The sequence below is a fragment of the Marmota flaviventris genome, chromosome 10, assembly GCF_047511675.1.
Source record: "Marmota flaviventris isolate mMarFla1 chromosome 10, mMarFla1.hap1, whole genome shotgun sequence".
In the NCBI taxonomy this organism is placed as follows: domain Eukaryota; kingdom Metazoa; phylum Chordata; class Mammalia; order Rodentia; family Sciuridae; genus Marmota; species Marmota flaviventris.
Genome location: NC_092507.1, coordinates 34,351,029 through 34,372,909, shown reverse-complemented (window position 1 = coordinate 34,372,909; position 21,881 = coordinate 34,351,029). Strand labels below are relative to the sequence as shown.

General features: G+C 45.7%; 2 protein-coding genes across 8 annotated transcripts in view; one reads left to right on the top strand and one right to left on the bottom strand.

Annotated features, from left to right (window-relative positions):
* The first annotated feature begins 35 nt into the window (after window positions 1-35).
* On the top strand, window positions 36-17,859 carry Tmem53 (transmembrane protein 53). Of its 5 annotated transcripts, none has more exons than XM_027937655.2 (3): window positions 36-181; window positions 13,211-13,332; window positions 17,169-17,859. In XM_027937655.2, exons 1-3 carry the CDS (start codon window positions 121-123, stop codon window positions 17,847-17,849), a joined length of 864 nt encoding a protein of 287 aa, XP_027793456.1. In that variant the 5' UTR covers window positions 36-120; the 3' UTR covers window positions 17,850-17,859. The 5 variants fall into 5 exon arrangements, with proteins under 5 accessions (XP_027793456.1, XP_027793461.1, XP_027793458.1 ...); XM_027937657.3 differs by lacking the exon at window positions 36-181 and adding an exon at window positions 8,494-8,854; XM_027937659.3 differs by lacking the exon at window positions 36-181 and adding an exon at window positions 11,388-11,492.
* A 2,773-nt stretch (window positions 17,860-20,632) lies between these two features.
* Rnf220 (ring finger protein 220) overlaps window positions 20,633-21,881 on the bottom strand; it is a 213,509-nt gene continuing 212,260 nt past the window's right edge. For all 3 annotated transcript variants that reach the window (XM_071617773.1, XM_071617772.1, XM_027937651.3), the window contains one exon: window positions 20,633-21,622. In XM_071617773.1, coding sequence (XP_071473874.1) covers window positions 21,551-21,622 — 72 coding nt within the window. In that variant the 3' untranslated portion in view covers window positions 20,633-21,550. The remainder of the gene's footprint in view (window positions 21,623-21,881) is intronic.

The following is a 21,881-nucleotide window of genomic DNA, read 5'->3' as shown; positions in this document are numbered from 1 at the left end:
GTCGGGGGAGGAGGTGGAGACTGGGCGGTGCCCAGGAGGCGCCCCGGCGAGGCGCGGGTGCGCGAGTGAGCGGGCCAGAGGTCCGGCTGTAGGCCCGTGCTGAGGGCCGGCACCTTCATCATGGCCTGGGCTGACCTGGACTACACCATCGAGATCCCGGATCAGCCCTGCTGGAGCCAGAGTATGGATCGAGGGTTGGGTCCTGTCGTGGGGAGGTGACCTAACAAGTCTGAGGGTCGCGAGCGCAGCTGTAGCTCTGCGGGTCTCGCGGCCCCGCCCTCTCGCGTCCCGCCCCCTCGCAGGGTCCTGCAGGTCCTAGACTTTGTGGGGCGCAGAGAGCCCCGCCCTTTTGTGGGCCCCACCCAGAACGCTCCTCCTCCCTGAGCGTCGCCCCTTCCTGCGTCAGCGTCTGCTGAATCGGGGTCTCTTTTTCTGCTTTTGTAATCCGTAGTTCTCCGGCCCATGCCATTTTTGTTCTGGTAGTAGCTGGAGAATGCCTGGGGTAGGGTTCTTTCTGATTCCTTTGTTTGGGATCGGGCTTCCCTCTTCTCGCCTCTCTTCTCCACTTGTGGCTAGGGGCCCTAGTGTTCCCGAAGGAACATTCGTTCCAGGGGTCTCTGGTCCTCGAAGAAGCCAGGAATGCAGAAGGGCTAGTCTTCCCTCTCCACTTTTCTTGACAGTGGTTAATAAACCAGTTTCGTCCGTCAGGTAGAACTCTGTTGAAATCCTTGACTCCTCCTTTTTAGTAATTGGATGATTTTTGGTAAGCTACCCACTTCAGTTTATTCCTCGTCAAAATGAAGGTAACTGTAGCAAACACCCCCACTGAGTTGTTGATCACACAACTAGGATTATTTATGTGACGAGCCTGGCATAGGGCCTTGCCTGCAATGAATTTAGAAATTGGCATTTAGGATTGGCATTATCTCCTCCCTCTCCTGTCATAATATTGAAGAAAGATGTGTGGGAGACTTCACAAAATTGTTAGTTTTTAAAACTGTCCTGAGTCCATGGCAGTGTATGTTGGGTAGCCTGTAGAATGGAAGGAAAGTTGTCCCTGCTGGGAATTATGTTAGTGGAGTGTACAGGTCAGCCTGGGCCCAGCCTATCTGGCCTTTATTTCTCCAGCATTGCATTCAGGCCTCCAGTCTCACTGCCAGCAGCTCAACTTCTTATATTGCTACCATAGTGATCTTCCAGATGCAAAGGTTTAAGCTCATCACCGCTTTTCATAAAACCCTTCAGTGGCTCCTTATTGCCCTTGGAATAAATCAAGTCCAGATTCCTTAGTATGGCATTCAAAGTCCTTCATAATTTAGCAGCCCTTGCTTACCTCTTTGATCACTGTCCTTCCGTTGTTTAGTATGAATTTTATGTTCTGGCAACACCAAATGGCTGTGATTCTCCACACATTTCTTGCTTCTCTGCCTTTGCTTCTGCTCTTTCTTCTGTCTGGAATGCCCTTTCCCCTCTGCTGGCCTGCTGTGCCTCCACTTGCATCCATCTCACCATGTAAGGCCTAGCTCAGATGTTGCCTCCTTCAGGAGAGTCTTCCCAGACTTCTCCTGTAGAATTTTGTTGTTGTTGTCGATCTCTCTTTTTTATTGATGCATACATCCTGTGGCATCTTGTGTTCTTTGGTTAAAGTCTGAGAGGTCAGCTCCTAGACTTCCAAAGGTAACATGGCTCTGACTACCTAGAACTCAATCTGTTGGTTTAGGGCTGTTGAGCTTATAGATGTAAAAATACTTTTGAAAAGTTAAGTCAGTTAATAGTTTTATCCTTCGAAAGCCTTCAGCTGCAAAGGCTCTGGATCTGCCTTCTGCGTGGTGAGGAGGACAGAAATTCTCTTTCTCCCCAGGTGGGCAGCCAGAAAATCTTGGTTCTCATTTATGCTTTACCTCTTACTAGCTCTATGGCTTTGGCAAGCTATTGAACCTCTCTGAGCTTCAGATTCCTCCTTAATAATAAGGGTTATTAGGGCAGTGATTGAATATAAGTGCCTGGCATAGTGCAAGTGCTGAGTGCATTTCCTCTCTTAGGCCTTCCCTTATGGCCTCCAGAGACTCAGGCTTAGAATTTTTTCCTGTACCCCTTTGCCAGCATGAGTGCATTCTGTTGCTAGCAGCCCCCCCCAAAACAAAACAAAACAAAACAAACAAACAAACAAAAAAAACCATCCCGGTCTGTTGGAGGCAACTGGGATTGTTAGAAAGCACTTCCCTTTCTGGAACCACAATAGGCCTTCCTGTCATTTCCATTCTCAATTCAGCATTTGCTGTGTCCTGGCCTTTGGTTTGTTGGTGCCACCTCAGAAATGATTCATAGACAGGCAGCCTTCAGGAAGCTGTGGTTTTGGGGAGGGAATGAAAATTCTTAAGCAGGTGGTTTCAAAATGATATGGTCACTATAGGGCTAGGGATTGTTGTGGTGGTGACAACACAGAGCAAGAAATCCATATTCCTCTTTTCAAGAGTCAGTGTCTCTTGAAGAAATACCTCCAGAGCTTTTGGTTGTTCCTCTACCATCTGACTGTGCTGACCTACTGCTTTATTTCTTCCTGTCCTTCCCTCTCACAGTGCATGGTCCCACAACTGAGCTGGAGATTGCAGAACCCCTCAGAAGGATGTCAGGACACTGTGATCCCCTGAATCCATTTGTTCCCTCTGCAGAGTGCTCCCCTCCAGGCCGACATGGCTGCACAGAGTGACAGTCTTCAGGGACCCTAGAGATTATTTCTCTTCTGCAGTGGTGAAGTATGCAGGATGGTCATATTTAGTTTTGGAATTGCTTTCCCCCAATATTTGAAACCCAAACTCCAGAGCCGGCACTGCTATTAGTTGACAGAGAGGTGAGCAGCTGATGCTGGCACATCCTTTAACTGGAAGGCAGCTGCAGATTTGAGTCATTCAGAGCCCTGGGTTTTGTGGGCCAGGTTGGGCAGCAGAGGATCCTCCGCTGGGAATTCTACCAGCCAGTATGTGTGGTTGCCTGTGCCCAGGATAGTCCACCTGGCCTTTGATCTGGAATCTGTCCTTCCTTTCATTTTCTTGGGCCAGGGATCCCCTTGTTCTCCTAATCCCCAGCTCCCTTTCATTTCTTTGGGTGAAGGTTGTGTCCTGGGGGCTCCCACAGCACTGTATTGCCTTATGTAGTGCCTTTGACAGTTTTACTCATTGTTGCCAGGGCCTGGCAGTGATGAGGTGCCAAGCTAGCTGATTGGAGTCACTTGGAAGTACTGTGGGTCCAAGTCAGAGCTGCTCTGACATCCCAGCTGGGCTGTGCCACCCCTCCTCCCATTTCCCATCAGAGAATGGTCAGCTGAGTCCCACTCAGGTCCCCTCTTTTTTTTTTTTAGGGTTGAGGTTGGAACCCAGGCCCTCTCACATGCTAGGCAAGTGTTCTACCACTGAGCTACAACCGAGCCCATGCTGCCTTCTTCTTTTTTTTTTTTTTAATATTTATTTGTGTTTTTAGTTGTAGTTGGACACAGTACCTTTATTTTATTTTTATATGTGGTGCTGAGGATCGAACCCAAGGACTTGCATGTGCCAGGCGAGCGCTCTACCGCTCTACCCCACCCCTAAGCAGCTTTTTTAAAGGCACTTTGTGCTACTTTCATGTTCAATGAACATTTAAAAAAGTTATTTATTCATAGAATTAATAGGGCTGGGGTCCTGGGCTGGAGACAGTGGTCTTGCTCTTAGAGTAAACAGAGGCCTCAAGGAGATCACAGAGAAGGGAGGTGAGGGGCTTTAGATCCCTAGATTTTATTATGAGTCTGCTCTTTTTTAGTCACCGGCCATGGTCAAAGAGCTGTACTATCTTTTTAACCCTCAGAGGAAGCTTTCACTGGTGCCAGGGAAACTGCTGAGGTCTGGACCACTGTGGGGGTCATTATGGGAGATGGAGCTTGGGGAGACTGACTGACCTGTGGTGAGCAGAGAAAGTATAGAAGGGCTCTGAGGGAGGACTTGGAGTGAAGTGGCTTGAGGGGGACAGGCCCTGGCAGGAGGCTGAGGTGTACTTTGGGTAGAGGAAGGTGAGTGGAAACCCTCAAGAGCTGTTAGGTCTAAAAGATCCAGGAGAAGACTCTATCCTCATCTTGTCTTTGCATCCTCAAAGGCTGTTGCAGCCTCCTTCTTCTCCCTCTTCCAGAGGAGTTTCATTTTTTTTTTTTTTAGTCCTAATGCCTTTTCTTTCAACCATTAATAAAAGACCCTTTCCAAGTGCCCACTCTATGCCAGGTGCTATATTAGGCCCTGCATTCGAGGTCCAAGCTGATGCACCCTTTTCAGGCCTTTTTCTCTGACACAATTGACTGTGTCAATTGATATGCTGACCTGCCTTTCATTATTTTATTAATCCTCACAACCATCTTGTGAAGTAGGGGTTCTCTTAATCCCAGTTTACAATGAGGAACAGATGAATGGGGGAGGTGAAGTATTTTGCCCAAAGTAATTCCAGATTTCAGCTTAAGAGCCTTACTCTACATCTTGTGCATGCAGATTTCAGTTGCCATTAGAAAGAGCTGCCTGAGTACAATGCCATTTCTAGGAAACAGTGAGAGGCATGCACAAAGAAAGGGGTGTCCATTCAAGTATTTTTTATTACAGCCCCAGATTGGAAACAACATCATGTCTAATAATAGGAGATTGGTCTCCATAAATTATGAAACATTCTATAGCTGCTCTGCAGCCACTAAAAATAATGGTGTAGAAATATATAAACTGACAGGGAAAGATGTTCACAATATATTGCTAAACGGAAGAAAGCAGATTACAAACAGTATGATTCCAATTTTATTAGGTATTCATTTTCTGCTTTTTCTACAGTGAACATGCATTACTGGTGAAGTAATAATAATTTTGACTTATTGAACTCTTTCTTTGTGCCCGGTACCTTGCTAAGCCCTCCATAGTCATATCTTATTGAATTCTTTGTATTATTGTCCCCATTTCACAGATATGGAAATTAAAACTTAGAGAATTTGCTTAAGGTCTGTTGCATAGTTATCAGATGGCAGAGCCAGAGATTGGAACCCAGGTATAGTTTTGTGTGGTATGTACTCTTAGATGCTACACTACTCTCTTATGCTGTTATTTTGAAAATTAAATGTAAAATAAAGTAATTTGGTTTAAATATAGGAGCAGCAAGACTCTGGAAAATTTTCTGGGGAGTAGAGAAAATTAAGGATCCTTTTATTCTTCTTTTTTGATCCTTTTATTCTTTACATTTAAAAATAACATAGAGGGGCTGGGGATGTGGCTCAAGCGGTAGCGTGCTCGCCTGGCATGCGTGCGGCCCGGGTTCGATCCTCAGCACCACATACAAACAAAGATGTTGTGTCCGCCGAAAACTAAAAAGTAAATATTAAAAATTCTCTCTCTCTCTCTCTCTCTCTCTCTCCCCCCCCCCTCCCTCCCTCATCTCACTCTATCTTTAAAAAAAAAAAAAAAAAAAAAAAAATAACATAGACATAGATTCTTTGTATTTTGCTTCTGGCTTGCAAATAAAAAGCATATATTGTACCACAGACCCTTATGCCTTGTCAGGCCTCTCCTTTGTCGTCCCCACTTGCCCCTGGGACATCCACAATCTAATTCATGCCTTAGTTTTATGACTGGAACTGTTGTACAGTATACTTAGTTATAATTCTTGTATTCTTGGTGTCAGTGTTATTTGTTGAGAAATTCTAGATGACAGGGATCCTGGGAGACTAAATTGTTATGTGGAGTGCTCAAGAAGTGCCAGGGAAGAGATAGGTGTGGTGGTGCACGCCTGTAATCCCAGCAAATTGGGAGGCTGAGGTAGGAAAATCCAAGTTTGAGACCAGCCTTTCCAATTTAGTGAGACCCTTTCTTAAAAATAAAAAAAAAATAAAAAGGTCTAGGGATGTGGAGCACCCCTGGGTTCAATAATGAGTATCACCATCAAAAAAAAAAAAAAAAAAAAAAAAAAAGAAAGAAAGAAAAAGAAAAGAAAAAAAAGAAGAAAAGTTCTAGGATAGAAAAGAAAGTTCCCCATTGCCAAGGGGCTTCTGGGTATCCTTGACCTCTTTGGACTTGAACTCCTTTGATTAGACCACCTCCCCTATTGTTGTTTTGAAATAACATTTTAACTCTCATTGCAAAAGTGATACATATTGACTTTAAATCTTTTTTTTTTTTTTTGGCAGTGCTGGTATCAAACCCAGAACTCCACCACTGAGCTACATTCATAGCCCCAATATTTATTTTAGAAAATGGGCTTAAAATAAAGTCATGAAAAATAATTTTTTTCTGATCTCAGAAATACTTGCTATTTATATTTTCAATGCATAACTTGTGTGTGTATGTTTTTTTTTTAGAGAGAGAGAGAGAGAGAATTTTTTAATATTTATTTTTTAGTTTTCAGCGGACACAACATCTTTGTTTGTATGTGGTGCTGAGGATCGAACCTGGGCCACATGCATGCCAGGCGAGTGCGCTACCACTTGAGCCACATCCCCAGCCCCATGAGTGTGTTTTAAAGGGATATTCTGTAGTGATTCTACTTTGCAATTTGCTTTTTCACATAATGTATTACTATTTAAAAATAATAACACAAATATAATTCACATGACACAAAATTTACCCTTTTAACATATGCAGTTTAGACTGTGGATATAACTCAATGGTAGAAGACTTGCCTAGCATGCGTAAAGCCATGGGTTCAATTCCCAGTAACACATACACACACACACACACACACACAAAAGGCATGCTGGTACACACCTGTAATCCTAGTGACTCAGGAGGCTGTGGGAAAAGAATCACAAGTTTGAAGCCAGCCTCAGCAATTTAGTGAGGCCCCAAGCAACTTAGTGAGACCCTGTTTCAAAATACAAATTAAAAAAGGGATGGGGATGTGACTCAGTGGTTAAGCACTTCTGGGTTCAATCCTAGTTCAAAAAAAAAAAAAAAAAAGTGCAGTCCATTGGCTTTTAGTATATTCTCAGAATTGTGAGACCATCACCACTATCTAATTCCAGAACACTTTCATCACAGAAAAAGAAATCTCATACCCATTAGTAGTCATTCCCCATTCCCTCGTCTAGCTACTTTCTGTCTCTATGAATTTGCCTATTCTGGATTTCCCCCCTCCCTCAGTACTGGGGATTGATCTATCACTGAGCTATACCCCTAACCCTTCTTATTCTCTCTTGCTAAATTGCAGAGGCTGAATTTGTGATTCTTCTCCCAGCCTCTGTCATTGGGATTATAGCCATGTGCCACTGTGCCCAGCTCAGCTTGAATATTTTATATAAATGGAACCATATGATATGTGGCCTTTTGTGTCTGACTGCTCTTATTTAACATAATGTTTTCAAGATTCATTCATGTTGGAGCATGGGTAGTATTTGATTCCTTTTTATGAATGAATAGTATTCCATTGAATGGATATATCACATTTTGTTTTATCCATTCACAGTTGATGGAATTGTTTCTACTTTGTGTCTGTTATCAAGTGCTACAATGAAAATTCATGTACAAGTTTTTTTTTTTTTATTTTTAGTTATACATGACAGTAGAGTGTATTTTGGCAGAATATACATACATAAAGTATAACTTATTCTATTAGGTTCCCAGTCTTGTAGTCATACATGATGTGGAGTTACCCTGGTTGTGTATACAAATACAAAGCTAGGAAAGTTATGACTAATATGTACAAGTTTTTTGTGTGGACATGTTGTTTTCAGTTCTGTTAGGTCCATATCTAGGAGTGGAATTGCTGGGTCATATAGTAACTCTGTTTAATTTTTTTGAGGAACTGCCAAACTATTTTCCAAAGTGGCTCTATTTTACATTCCCACCAACAGTTTATGAAAGTTTTTATTTCTCCACATCCTCATTACTTGCTATTATCTGACTTTTTACAGCCATGCTAATGGGCACAAAGTGATACCTCATTGTGGGTTAGACTTTAATTTCTCTAATCTTTTCATGTACTTATTGGCTATTTGTATATCTTCTTTGGAGAAATGTCTATTCAAATCATTTGCTCATTTTAAAGTTGGGTTATTCATTGTTTTGTTGTTAAATTGTAAGAGATTTTTTTAAATATATCCTGGGCACAAGCCCCATATTGTGCATATGATTTGCAAATATTTTCTCCACATTTTTTCACTCTTTAAATGGTGCCCTTTTAAGTGCAAAATCTTAATTTTGTTGAAATCCCAATTTATCTATTTTGTTTGTTGTTCTAGAAACTATTGCCTAATTCCAGATCACAAGTATTTAATCCAGTGCTTTTTCTATGAGACTTATAATTTTAGATCTTCCATTTTTGTCTATGATCTGCTTAACATATTACTGAATATTTCTGTATTATTCAACATTTTTCTTAGAAGTGGAATTACCAAGTCAGAAGTTGCATATTTTTGAGACTTTTGATAATATGTCTTAAAATTGTTGTGACTCTGGCTTCTCCCTATCAGTTGCCTGCCCTTCCTTCCTGTCTCCCCATTGCTCTTGTTCTGGCTTCACATTCTCTCTCTCTATTCTCTTTTTAAATTTCTTTTTTTGTAGTTGTAGATGGACATCATGCCTTTATTTTATTTGTTTATTTTCATATGGTGCTAAGGGTTGAACTCAGTGCCTCACACATGCTAGGCAAGTGCTCTGCCACCAAGCTACAGCCCTGGCCTCCTTCACCATTTCTTGCTAGTAGCTTCCTCCGTTTCCTAAGGAACACTGTCAAGGCAGTGTGCTAAGAGGAGTGCTGTGGTGTTGGTGGGTGCTGGGACTGTTCAGAAAAGGAGTAACCTAACCTACCCTGATAACGGGAGAGGGCATTGAGAAGGACTTCTGGAAATGAAAAGCAAGCTGACTTTGTAAGTGGACAGGGCATTCACAAAGTTGTTGTTGTTTTTTTTAATCTTTATTTTATTTATTTATTTTTATGTGGTGTTGAGCATTGAAACCAATGCCTTGCACGTGCTAGGCGAGCGCTCTGCTGCTGAGCCACAACCCCAGCCCACATTCGCAAAGTATTACATGAAGCATTTGTATCCTGGGCTGGGAATAAAAGGCATGTGCAAGGTCCTGGAGGTAGTGTCAGTATAATATGGTGGTAAGAGAGTGGACGTTGGCTCTGTCACTTCCTGGCTGTGTGTTCTTGAAGGGAAAAGGACTTACCCTCTCTGTTAGTTTTCTCATCTGCAAAATGGAAATAGTAGCTAACACCTAGGGTGTTGCAAGAAACAGCATATGTTGACATTCTGGCCGAGTGGCCAGTCCCTAAGGGGGAGCAAGTGGATGAGGACAATGTTGGGTCTTTTGCTATATAGGAGGCATCTTTGTGTACAGTTTTGGAGCTGAAGCAGTCTAGACCATCTAGGATAGTGAGTACAAGCTGATCTTTACAGATTCCAGTTTTATTACTTATTAATTATGTAACCTTGAGTGTGTAATTTACCATTTCTGTGTCTCAGGTTTTCATTTGCAAAATGAGAATAACAATTCCTTGTTTCTAGGGTTGTCATGATTAAACAGTTAAATGTTGATGATTAAATGAATTGATAAGTACAAATGCCAAATTCGTAGAATAGCACCTGGTGCATAATATTCTCTGTGTTAGCTCTTTTCACTGAGAGAGTTTTGTGATGATTTTGGCACAAAGTGGACTTGTACTTGATTGCTTGTGCAAAGTCATGGAAAGTCTTTGAATAAAGTAGGAGACCAAGCCAGAGACCAAAGTCTTTAGTCCTTACAGATTAGTTGCCAGAGACCAGGAGAGTCGGTAGCAAGAGGGGGAAAGAGTGATATGACCGTGGGGTGAGCAGGAGAGGAGTAGGGGATGGCATGAAAGGGTGGAGGAGTGGTGGTCTGGGTGTGGCAATAAACAACAATAGCCGGAACAGTTATTTTTATTACTCTGGAAAGGGCAATGGGGAACGAGAATGCCAGCTCTTTCTACTGGGATCCATCCTTCGATTTGCACCCACGTGTTCATTCACTCAGCACTTAACTTCTGAGTTATGGGTCAGCCACCATGCTGACCATTGGAAGCATGGCCATAAAGAATTTCCTGCCTCCATAGAACCTACTGTTTAAGGGCAGAGAGAGACAGACATTAAACAACATTAGTTGTGTAAGTCATTAATTCATACAGATTGGGTCATGCCACTTTCCCCATTTCATAATCTTTTATTTGCTCTCCACTGCTGTGGAGTAGACAACCCTGGCTCCTATGCAGGATCAGGCCCTAGTCCTGTTCTTGGCAGCTTTTACAATTACTGCTACTCCCTCCCCTGAGATTCCAGCGCCCCAGGACTACATACTGTGCCGTAGGTGACCTGTAATATCTCCACAACTCCCTGGCTCTGCTCATGTCCCCTGTCCACCCAACACATTCCTACTGGGCCTTCAAGGCTACTGCAGCAAATGGGTCTTCCTTTGGGAGACCTTTCCTGGTCACCATCACTCTCCCAGACATGTTTCCAAGGTACATTTTTGGATTTTCTGGGACTATAACACCTCATTTATATAATCAGAAGGGGCAAATGTGGCTCCAGCAGGGAGAAGGTCATGACAAGCCTTTGAGTCGGGAATGGGCATGGAGAGCATATGTCAGGGAGCAGGAGATGTCCCTGGTAGGATGAGCCCCTTGGGGCAATCCCCAGGGCCTGGTTCCACCCCTTTAAGAACATTAGGGAAATCTTTGGATATGGAATAGTCAGAATGTCCAGGATGCCAGTTTCTTGAGGGAGAGAGTCGTTCCTGCCAAGGGTGCCAGGAAAACCTGCACTGGAACAAAGCAAAGTTACACATCTCAGAATGGGAAGGGGCAGGCCCAGCAGAACCTGCTCAAACCTTCTCTGAATGTTGAATGCCCCTCTCTGCTTATGGGGGTTGGCCCTATCCTCCTTTAGCCACCAGTGAATGTGACCTCCCTTAGCTGCCTTCTCTGTTTTTGAGATAAATCTCAAAGCCCTTTGCTGGAATCTTGGGGGAACTTCTATAGGCTGAGGAAGGGGAGACTATTCTGAGGCGGCTACACAGAGAGGTAAGTGAGCCTCTCAAGGCAGACTCTCAGAAATCTAGTAGTGTGGCCTCAGAGATTCAGCAGTTCCAAACAGTAGCTGTTGATTACTACCCAGGAGACCACCTCAGTCTGAGCTTCATGGCCCCACTTTATGTATCTCCACCAGAAAGGCCAGGGCAGGCGAAGAGCTGTCCTGGCAAAAGACAGGGGAACATCAGGCTGAGAAAGGCAGTGAGAATATTTAGATAGTTAGAGCAGGGCCAAGGCCAATGTTGGTGGTGGCTGGGAGGGTTGGCAGGTGTCAGCAGCGGACTGAGACACTGGCAATTTCTGCTCCAGCCTGAATTGCAATGGGCCCAGGATCCCTGTGGGTGCGGACAGTTAATCTCCGAAGGCCAGAGTCACCACTACTAGAGAGCAGGAACATTGAACTTTTCAATCACATTAATTTCCACAGGAAATTGTTGTCTTCCTTTTGTCCAAAGGTTAGTGATTTATATTTACCATCCTCTTAACTAGCCTTGAAATTTACTGTTGCCAGGTCACCACCAGCATCCATAAATTTCAGGATGGCAGCTGAGCATAGCCAAGTGACTTGGTCCTTGCAAAAGTACATACCCACCCTTTCAGGGGGTGACTATCTAGCTACAGACAGTCCTTGCACAGATGTCCTTCTGGGGGGTGGGCATTCACTTTGCAAGGAAACGAGGTGAGTTGTGTTAGACAAAGTTGCAGGAGGCCCTTCAGCAGCCATCAGAGACAGCTGGCTCATGCCTGCCAGCACATCACCCAAGGAAGGTCTAGCTATGGGCAGTGGCACAAGAGCTGTTCTAGGAGTTCAGTAGGAGCCAGATGCCTAGCTCTACGCTCCCTGTGACACAGGCAAGACACTTAATCTCATTCTGCTTTTATGTTAGAATATAGGTGTGTGTTTTCCTGGCCGGACAGGGTGGGAGGTTTGCTAAAACTTGGAGTCATTCTGCATCATGTTCCTGTTTACACTGTCCTATCCATTGCTCCTCTTAAGACCTTTGTTTTCCATCAGCTCTTGGAATTAGAGCAGAGACTGAGTCTGGCAAACATTTTTTTTTTTTTTTTTTTTTGGTACTGGGGATTGAACTCGGGCACTCAACCATATCCCCAGCCCAATTTTGTATTTTATTAGAAGAAGGGTCTCACTTTTTGCTGAGGCTAGCTTTGAACTTGTGATCCTCCTATCTCAGCCTCCTGAGGCACTGGAATTACAGGTGTGCGCCACTGCATCCAGCTTGGCAAACTTTTTTTAAAAAATTTATTTAATTTTTTTAGTTGTAGATGAACACAGTATCATTATTTTATGTGTATATACATATAAAATAATGTATATATTTTGTGGTTTGGGGATTGAATCCATGGCCTTATGTGTGCAAAGCAAGCACTGTACCAACTGAGCTATATCCCCAGCCCCTGGCAAACATTTTCTGTGAAGGCCATTAATATTTTAGACTCTGTGAGCCATATACTCTCTGTTGTAATTACGTTTTAGTATGAAAGTAGCCATAGAGAGTAAAATAAATTGGATGATATGGCTATATTCCTATTAAAGTTTATATGTGGACACACAAATGTAAATTTTTTTAAAAATATTTTTCAGTCACTGATGGACCTTTATTTTATTCATTTATTCATATGTGGTGCTGAGAATTGAAACTAGGGCCTCACATGTGCCAGGCAAACACTCTACCACTGAGCCACCACCCCAGCCCCACACAAATTTAAATTTTATATAATTGTCATATGTCACAAAAATATTATTATTTTGATTTTTTTAACCATTTAAAAATTTAAAAGTCATTTTAGCTTATAGACTGTACAAAGGTGGTGGGCCTGATTGGGCTAATGTTTGCTGATCGCTGGTTGGAAAGGGAAGTTACCTGGAGAAGGTGTTCACTTTCCCCTCCTGGGCTGTCTTTGAATCACTAAAGAAAGGTGCCCTCAAGAGAGCTTTCTAGTGATGCCATGGTTCTTCCTGAGAGATCTGTAGAAAGGCAGTCAGGGCAGGACTGGGGCAGGAGCCTCATGGGAGCCTAGAGCAGAGAGGCTGGTGGGATGCCTGGGCCTGGCACCTGTTGATTTCCTGCCTTCAGCCACAGTGGTGTTAGCTTTGGGTCAGTCAGAACCCCCATCCTACCTCCCGTGTTGACAGTCCACATCTGTGTTTCAGAGAACAACGCCAGACAAGGTGGGAAGGAGGCAGGGCCGCGACTGCCTGTGGTGATTCTCTTGGGCTGGGGTGGCTGCAGGGACAAGAACCTTGCCAAGTACAGCGCCATCTACCATGAAAGGGTGAGTACTGCAGGCATGTGGATACTCAGATGTTGGGATCCTGCCACCTCTGGGTACTCTGTGGGGAACTCCGAGCCTCTGGCTGCCTCACCTCTGGGCTGCAGTGAAAGCTGACCCATTCTGTGACAGGCCTAGGAATAGTGTTAAGAACAGCCTGTGAGGAAGATGATGGGGTCATGGGGACTTTGGCAGGATTATCCCCCGCTTTGCTGCCAGTTTTGTGTCCTAGTCTAGCTCCTTCAGTCCCCTGACCTGCTTCTCTCCTTGAATCCTGTGGTGGGCGGCCTTAATGTTGTCCACACTGGTGGAATCAGCCCAGGCCTTAACTCCTGTTGACTGGTGTGCCGGGCATAGTTCCTGCTCCCAGGACTTTCTCCTTTTTTGCCCATAGTCACATTCCCAGAGTCACAGGGCCTCTTGGAGGAGTCATGATGCTTCTCAGGATGCACTAAGAGTTGACTGTAGAGGTGGTAACTGGAGAGGGCCCTAGGAGAGCCTGGTTATATTTTTGAAGCCCTTTTTTAAAAAAAAAAAAAATTTAGTTGTAGATGGACTCAATACCTTTCTTTTTTATTATTTATTTTATTGATGCTGAGAATCGAACTCAGTGCCCCACACGTCCTAGGCAAGCACTGTACCACTGAGCCACAACCCTGGCCCTGGAAGCCCTTTTATGTCTTTGGTCTCTGACTCTTCTCTGCCCTCCTCAGGGCAGGTCTCCCCAAAGCAACCTTTGGCAGGGGTATTGGTTTAGACAGCTCCAGATGCCAGCTGGAAGGCCCAGGCAAAGGAGTAGGAGTCACCTGGGAGAAAGGCCAGATGGTGCCCCTTTTCTTGGTCTCCTTCCACTGACCAATGTCTATGCCATGCCTGAGCAGCATGGAAGCCCTGGAACAGGAGAAGGATTGGGGAAGAAAAGTAGTTTTGAGTTTGAAGCCTCCTCTCAGCCAATAAGCCTGGCCCACCTTTTGCAGGCTGCCTCACTCCTCAGGTTATCTCAGCTCCTGAGCTCCACTCACTGGCTAGGCTTGGTCTAGCTTCTTCATTAGAATAAGATCTTTGAGGGGGACTGGGGTTGTGGCTCAGTGGTAGAGTACTTGCCTAGCATGCATAAGGCACTGGGTTTGATCCTCAGCACCACATAAGAAACTAAATAAACAAAATAAAGATATTGTGTCCACCTACAACTAAAAATATTAAAAAAAAAAAAAAAAGATCCTTGAGGGCAGGCAGAAGAATAGGAGTGATTGAGTGTGCTCAGTACAGAGAATGAAAGTGCAAATGTCTAGAGGTGAGGCTTGGTCAGGGGAGGGTTTTCAAGGTGATTTAAACAGGGGCACAATGTTAGATTTGCCATTCAGAAAGCACCTAACTGCAGAGTAGGGGAAAGATTGGAGGCGCTGGGGCTAGAAGCCAGGAGAAACTTCGGAAAGGGTGCAGTGACCCAGAACAGGATGGTCAGGCCCTTAGGGCTAGTGGTGTAGGTAGAAGGAAGGTGATGGGTGGAGGAGCTTGTCACGAGATAGGAAGGTAGCTCATAAGAGATTAGGAGTGGGCACAGGGATGGAGAGGAGGGGGCATGTTCTGGGTAGAGGGAGGTGTGTTTTTGAGACAGGAACACTAGAAGAGAATCCACAGTTTCTGGGGTAGACGAGATCCCTCAGGAGTGTAGAGAGGGAAAGAAGAGGGCTGGGATAGCCCTAAAGAAACCAGACTTAAAGAAGTAGAAGATGAAGAGAATTCTATGAGGAAAGGAGGAATGGAGCCAGGGGGGAAAGAAAGCCCAGGAGGACATGACAGAATCAACAGAGAAACAGACCATTGTAGGTGAGGGAAGGAAGATGTTATGTGGGCAGAAAGTGTGAGGGAGAAAGTGTGAGGCACGATTCCAGGGCAGGCAGAGGGGCTGAAGGAACAAGGCTGGTGGAGTGGCAGCCTTGGCAAGGAGGGGACTGACTTTATTCCCTGGTAGGAGGAGAACAGGATGGGTGCCGAGAAAAACTTCTCCAATCCCAAACTCCAATATTTAATTTCTTTTTAGAGAGACAGACAAAGGTTTACTATGGAAAGCAGAGGAACATTCAAGGGAGAATGCAGGGCCATCTCCAGAGGGAGACAACCTTCATTATTTAAAAGAAAATAAAAACATCATATTCCACCACCTGGAGATGACCTCGGTTTATACCATAGGGTAGCTCTTTCCAGGTTTTTTCTGGATCTTCTCTTTGCCTGGATGAGATCTATCAAGTGTACCATTTTGAAGCCTGCTTTTTAAAGATCATGATTTCCACCTTCTCATGTTAATTAATTTTCATCACTTCTAGTTTCCAATCCATGTTCAGATGCCCAAATTGTCCTCAAAGTGTTCTTTACAACTGATTTGCCCAAACCAAGATTCAATCCAGGATTACACATTGTATCTAGTTTTTTTTTGTTGTTGTTGTTGTTGTGTTCCTTAGGCCTCTATATCCAGACCAGCCCCTTTTTTCATGATTAAAAATGTTCCTTTTTTTTTTTTTTTTTTAAACCAACTGAAGGGACTGGGTTGCAAGGAAATATTTCTAGGAGTGTGTAATCCTCAGGTGCTGCCAGGAGAAAAGTGTGATGAGGATGGGCAGGCCTCTATTAGATTTGACCAAGCCCTAGAGTGTTGGGAGCCTCCAGACCTAGCAGGTCAGGGTGATAGGAGGCAACCTGACTGACCATCCATTTGGCTGTGGGTCATTTAAGAACTGTGTCCACATAATTTTCTCCTGGTTATTGTAATCATCACTGATGATTGTTACAGCTGTTGGTTGAGAGTTTACTGTGTGCCATGTATTGTTTTGGTCACTTAACATACTTTTTTTTTTCTCATTTAATTTCCACCATAACCTTAGGAGATGGGTGTTATCCCAATAATAGATGGGGACACAGACACAGAAAGAAGTAAATTGTTCTTTATTCATACTGTTGTTAAGTGCTAGGACCAGGAATTAAATTCAGACCTGTCTGACCCCAGAGCCTGCCCAACTCAGATCCCCATGACAAGGGTGTTTTGTCTCTAGAATAGGTTTAGGAGAGGGATTAGGCCCCAGGCAGGGCCTTTTTCAACAGGCCTAGAAGGGGACCTGTCTGGAGGTTTTGAGGTACACTTGGCTTAGGCAGTGAGGTGTCCAGAAGCCTAAAGGGAGTTTGGGCCCAGATTTTAGAATTTGAGGAATAGTATTTACTGTACTTGGAATTTCAGGGGGAGTCTGAGGAGTGATCCTAGGCTTGGGAACCAGACAGATTTGGGGGTCAGGCTCCTGAAACCAGACAGTATGGATTTTGTTTTCCGGTCCTTGGTGTGGGAAGAGGGAGATGACAGTGACTAGAGATGGATGCCATGAGGGTCTGGCTCAGAAGTGGCCTCTGGTAGTCGAGGCTGGCGGCTTGTAGGCTGTCTTAGGTGTTGTGTCTGGGAGGTAGGGAGAATGGAGAGAAGTCGCTGCAGCAAAATATAGGCAAGCAGTGAGACTTTAAATGTACAAGGTCTGGGGTAGGCTTGCGGTATGAGAAAAGATGTTCTGATCACTTTCAAAACGTGCTCATCTCCAGGCCTCATATACCATCCCAGAGGCGTAGTCACCATGAAGCCATGAATCCAAAAATGGACCTTGAGTATACTTTCCACTCCTGCAAAGTACCTGTGTCTGTGAGTAGTGAGCTGGTGCTTAGGCTGAAGCAGGGCCTAGAGCTTTGCTGGATTCCATGGCTCTATGGAAGTTGGGGTTACTGGGCCTTTTGGATGTATCTTGTGCTCACCACCCCCACTGCATCCCTGGGGATTGATCAGGCTTCTCTTCTCTCCCCAGGGCTGCATCGTGATCCGATACACAGCCCCCTGGCACATGGTTTTCTTCTCAGAGTCCCTGGGCATCCCTTCACTTCGTTTGTTGGCCCAGAAGCTGCTTGAGCTACTCTTTGATTATGAGATTGAGAGGGAGCCCCTGCTCTTCCACGTCTTCAGCAATGCTGGCGTCATGCTTTACCGCTACGTGTTGGAACTCCTGCAAACCCATCGGCGCTTCTGCCACCTGCGTGTGGTGGGCACCATTTTTGACAGTGGTCCTGGTGATAACAACTTGGTAGGGGCCCTGCGGGCCCTGGCAGTCATCCTAGAACATCAGCATGCTTTGATGCGCCTATTGCTCCTGGTGGCTTTCACCCTGGTGGCAGTCTTGTTCCATATCCTGCTTGCTCCACTCACTGGCCTCTTCCACACCCGCTTCTATGATAAGCTACGGAATGCAGAATCCCACTGGCCTGAGCTCTACCTCTACTCGAAGGCAGATGAGATTGTCCTGGCCAGGGATGTGGAACGCATGGTGGAGGCACGCCTGGCCCACCGGGTCCTGGTACGCTCTGTGGACTTTGTGTCATCTGCACATGTCAGCCACCTACGAGACTACCCTACTTACTACACAAGCCTTTGTGTTGACTTCATGCGCAGTTGTGTCCAGTACTCAGGTCCTACTCCAGAAATAAATGCCTGACCTCTCACAACCTATGTCTGTCCTGGGGGACTTCTAGTGGTCCTAGCGGGCAGGAATGCCTGGGTAGGTTTCTGTGGAACCTTGTAGTTGATTATTCAAACAAGTGCACCAGTCAGGCGGCTGATTCCTGTAGCATTTAGCATGTAAAGGGTTAAAAAAGCAGGGGAGGAGGGGGTTGAGGATGAATCTCAGAGTTGATTTTAAAAAAAAAAGTTGTGGGGCTGGGGAATGGCTCAAGTGGTAGTGTGCTCGCCTAGCATGTGTGAGGCACTGGGATCGATTCTCAACACCACATAAAAATAAAATAAATGTATTGTGTCCACCTAAAACTAAAAAATAAATATTTTTTAAAAATTGTGGTAAGAACCCTTAACATGGGATCTACTCTCTTAACATAAGGTTCCAAGTGTATGTAATACACTTATTAATAACACCTATTGTTAACTATAGGTGCAGTGTTATATAGATCTCTAGAACTTAATCACCTTGCACAAAGGAAACTTTATACTTGTTGCCAGAGTTGAGTTGATTTTCTGACTGGAAGGTGAGCTTTATTGGGGAGGTGCCAGAGGGTAGGGTCAGACTATGAAGGGGGCCCCTTTGATCTCTGCTCCAGAAGGGCAAAGTCCCACAACATAAAGCATGAATCCCACTTGCCCATTCATTCAGAGAAGCTTCTCTGACCTCATACCCCAGGAGTCTGAGGTAGATGCCAGATTAGCTGAGGATGCAGGGGTTTGTGCTGCCCAGCTCCTCCACATTTTGCTAGGAAGCCACTGCGTCTGGGAAAGTTGTGAGCTGTCTGTAAGGGGCAGCTGGAGTGGGAAGCAGTGAGACAGCAGTGCTACAGTAGGAGCTGTGGCAAGTTAACTCTGGAGTCCTAAAAACCAGAACCAGGGTAAAGGGAGTTTTGGCTGAAATGATACCATCTCCTTGAAAGGAGACTCATTTGGTACTCAAATGAGTCTCCTTTCAAGGAGATGGTATCATTGCAGCCTGCAAGGTGAAGTGCCTTCAGCTTTACAATTCTGTTCCATCTATCATTCTGAGAGTCACTGCTACACAGTGCTGGCACATAGGTATTCAATAAATATTAGTTGATCGAATGAATTTGTTGTGGTAATCAAGAGGCCTGGGGATCAGGGATGGGCTTTCAAAGTTTAGCAGGCAGTAAAGCAATGGCTGGAAAACTCTGGGTTGGAGCTGATCCCTGATATTCTTAGGGGTGATGGATTCCCTTTCTCTGGGGCCAAGTTCTGCCTGCAGGACATCAGTCCTCTGGGAGTCCCTACTACTGTTGCTGATTCCTAGGCTGTGTGGCTGCATTCTTAGCCATGGCCAACAGGTGGCAGTGCCGCCTGTGCCATGAGACAGCTCGAAGATCCAACAGCATGGCTGGCTTCAGCAGAATGCCCTTCCCGAGGGTTAATGTGCCTATTAGAGAGCACATGGCCTCTAGGGTGGGGGTAACCAGCTATCATGGACCTACTGAGTCCCAGGTAGAGGAGAGAGGGAATAGAGATAGAAAAGAAGTTAGCCTGACTGGAACCTGTTCTTGCCATTACCCTTACCTCCAGAAGGCCCACTCTTTCAAGCCTGCTTCTTTTATAGACCCTCAGCCATCAGTGGGGCTGCTCCACTTCCCCAGGGACTATATCATTCCCTGTGACCTTGGGCCCCAAGATCTATGTTCAGGATATTTGGAGCCAACAAGCAGGCATGGGGCAGTGAGGCCTTTGCTGGGCTCCAACCAAGGGTGGCCTGTCATCTGCATTTCCTCTGGGTGCAGGAGGAGGCAAGAGCTGCCAAGACCTGATGATTCTCTGTGGGCATTCTAGAGGTGGGTGTCTAATGGGATTTGGGGAGATGGGAGGTAGGCCTGGCTGTAAGAATGTGTCAAGGAGTTTGGAGTCATGGAAAAACTCTGGGCTCTTGAATTTTAACAGAATTTATCAATCTATTTTTTTAATTACAACGACTATGACTACTTTTTAAAATACCTTCATTTATTTGTTTTTATGTAGTGCTGAGGATCAAACCCAGTGTCTCCCATGTGCCATGCAAGCACTCTACCACAGCCCCTACTCCCAGAATCTATTTTTCTTAAGACATCTTTCTGTTGTGGGCAAGGACTGGTCTGCACTTGCCTGAGAGGCATCCAGGATGCTGGTCTACCTAAGCAGCAGTGGGGAGTTGAGGGAGTGACCAACAAAGTGCTCTGTAGCCAGTGCTAGAGGCCTAGCTCTAGTTCCTTGAGAGTCCATCTTGGATAGCAGGAGTTTCTACTGTTTAATTTGGGGCTCTAGGCAGTTACCTACACCAGGCTTGTGGGCACTAGGATGAATAGTATAAAAGCCCAGAAGCCCTGAGATTGTGATCCTGGGGGCACCTTTCAGGGGACTAGAAAGGAACAGAAACCTGGGGCTTGGGTTTTTAACCCAAGCCTGCAGTTGCTCCTGCCCTAGGTTGGGGGATAGAGCTTGCATCCCCTCTGTACCCCCAAGCTCTGACCTCTTCTATGATTAATGAGCTGACGATTCTGCATCAATAAGGAATTAACCTAGAGCCCCTACCCATCAATAGCCAGGAGCCCAGATCTCTAGCCCCACCCCCACTCATGCTGGAATGCTCCAGGGCCCCTAAGCAGACCAACACTGTATGGCTCTACACACACCTACATCTAAGTCCTCTCCCCAATACTGCTGCCTAGAATTAACCCCTGAACTGCCTCAGTCCAACCCCTACTATCAACTCCCTATCCCCCATACATATACACAGGCAACAGCTGTTTATATTGGTTTAATCCATGTCAAATGTAGTTTACAAAGGGAAAGGACAAGTACCTTTGTATAGAATATACAGACACAGCATCACACCATGGGGCCCACAGGAGGGGCAAGGAGACAACTTTTCCCTGGGAACAGCATCTCTACTCCCAGGAATGGTTCTTAGCAGAAGGCTGTGCAGCCAGGGGCGCCTTCAGTCAGCCCCGACCTCAGCTTCTGCTTCAGCTCGGGACCTACTTCCTGCCCCACCCTCAACTCCTTATGAAGAGCCCTATGAGCTAAGACTAAGGAGAGGGTCATGTCCCTCAGGGCATGTACCCCATGTCTGGGAGAAGAAATATACACCACTGAACACTGAGCACATGGGAGAGGGAAGGGACGCCACGGGAGAGGGAGAAGCAGGTACCCTAAGAGGTGGTTGGGCCGAGCCCCCAGCCAGACCTGAAGGAGGCACTGCTTCCAGAGTTCTTAAAAAAAAACAGAAGAAAATCATACAACCAAAGGTGGGGGCATGGAGGGCAAAGGAGTTGTCCCATTTATACACAACATTGTAAACATACATGGTCTATATTACATGTGCTTCAGTCTGGTGTTTGCATGTCTGTCTGTCCATCTGGGAGCTGTATCTCAGGAGCCTTGCCCCTCTACTCCCCACCCCTACCTCCCTGCTCCACCCTGGGAACAGAGGCCCGGATGGGTATGGTTCTCAGGCTTGGTGGGAGCCAGCAGGCAAGGCCTGGGCCTCAGCCTCCACTCTGGCTCCAGAGTCCTGTGTGTGTGTATGCTTGTGTGCGCGCATGTGAATGTATGTACACGGGGAACCTGTGTGCAAGTATGTACAAGGGGAGAGGGTCACTGTCACAGAGGCTGGGGGCAGATGAGGCTGCTCGAGGCAAGGCCTGCTGGGTGGCTAGCTCACAAGTAGATCCTCCGAAGGTCTCCAGGCGCTGTGATGGTGTTGCACTGAGGGCAGAGCTTCTTGGCACCCTGCAGGGGGAAGAGGGCTATGATCAGACACGTGCCACATTTATCCATGTGAGCACTTGGGCCTACAGCCACGTCTCTCTGCACTAGTGTGTGCTGGGATTCTGGTTGTGTCAGCCAGGCTGGGGATGCATGGGCGGCCTCTGAGCAGGCAGGCACGCTCCTGTGTTGGGGGGACGCCAGGATCAAACCGCCTGGCCAGCCCCGCAGCGGGAGCCCCGGTAATGAGAACAAGGCTGGGTCCAGCTGTGGCTGCCGCGGC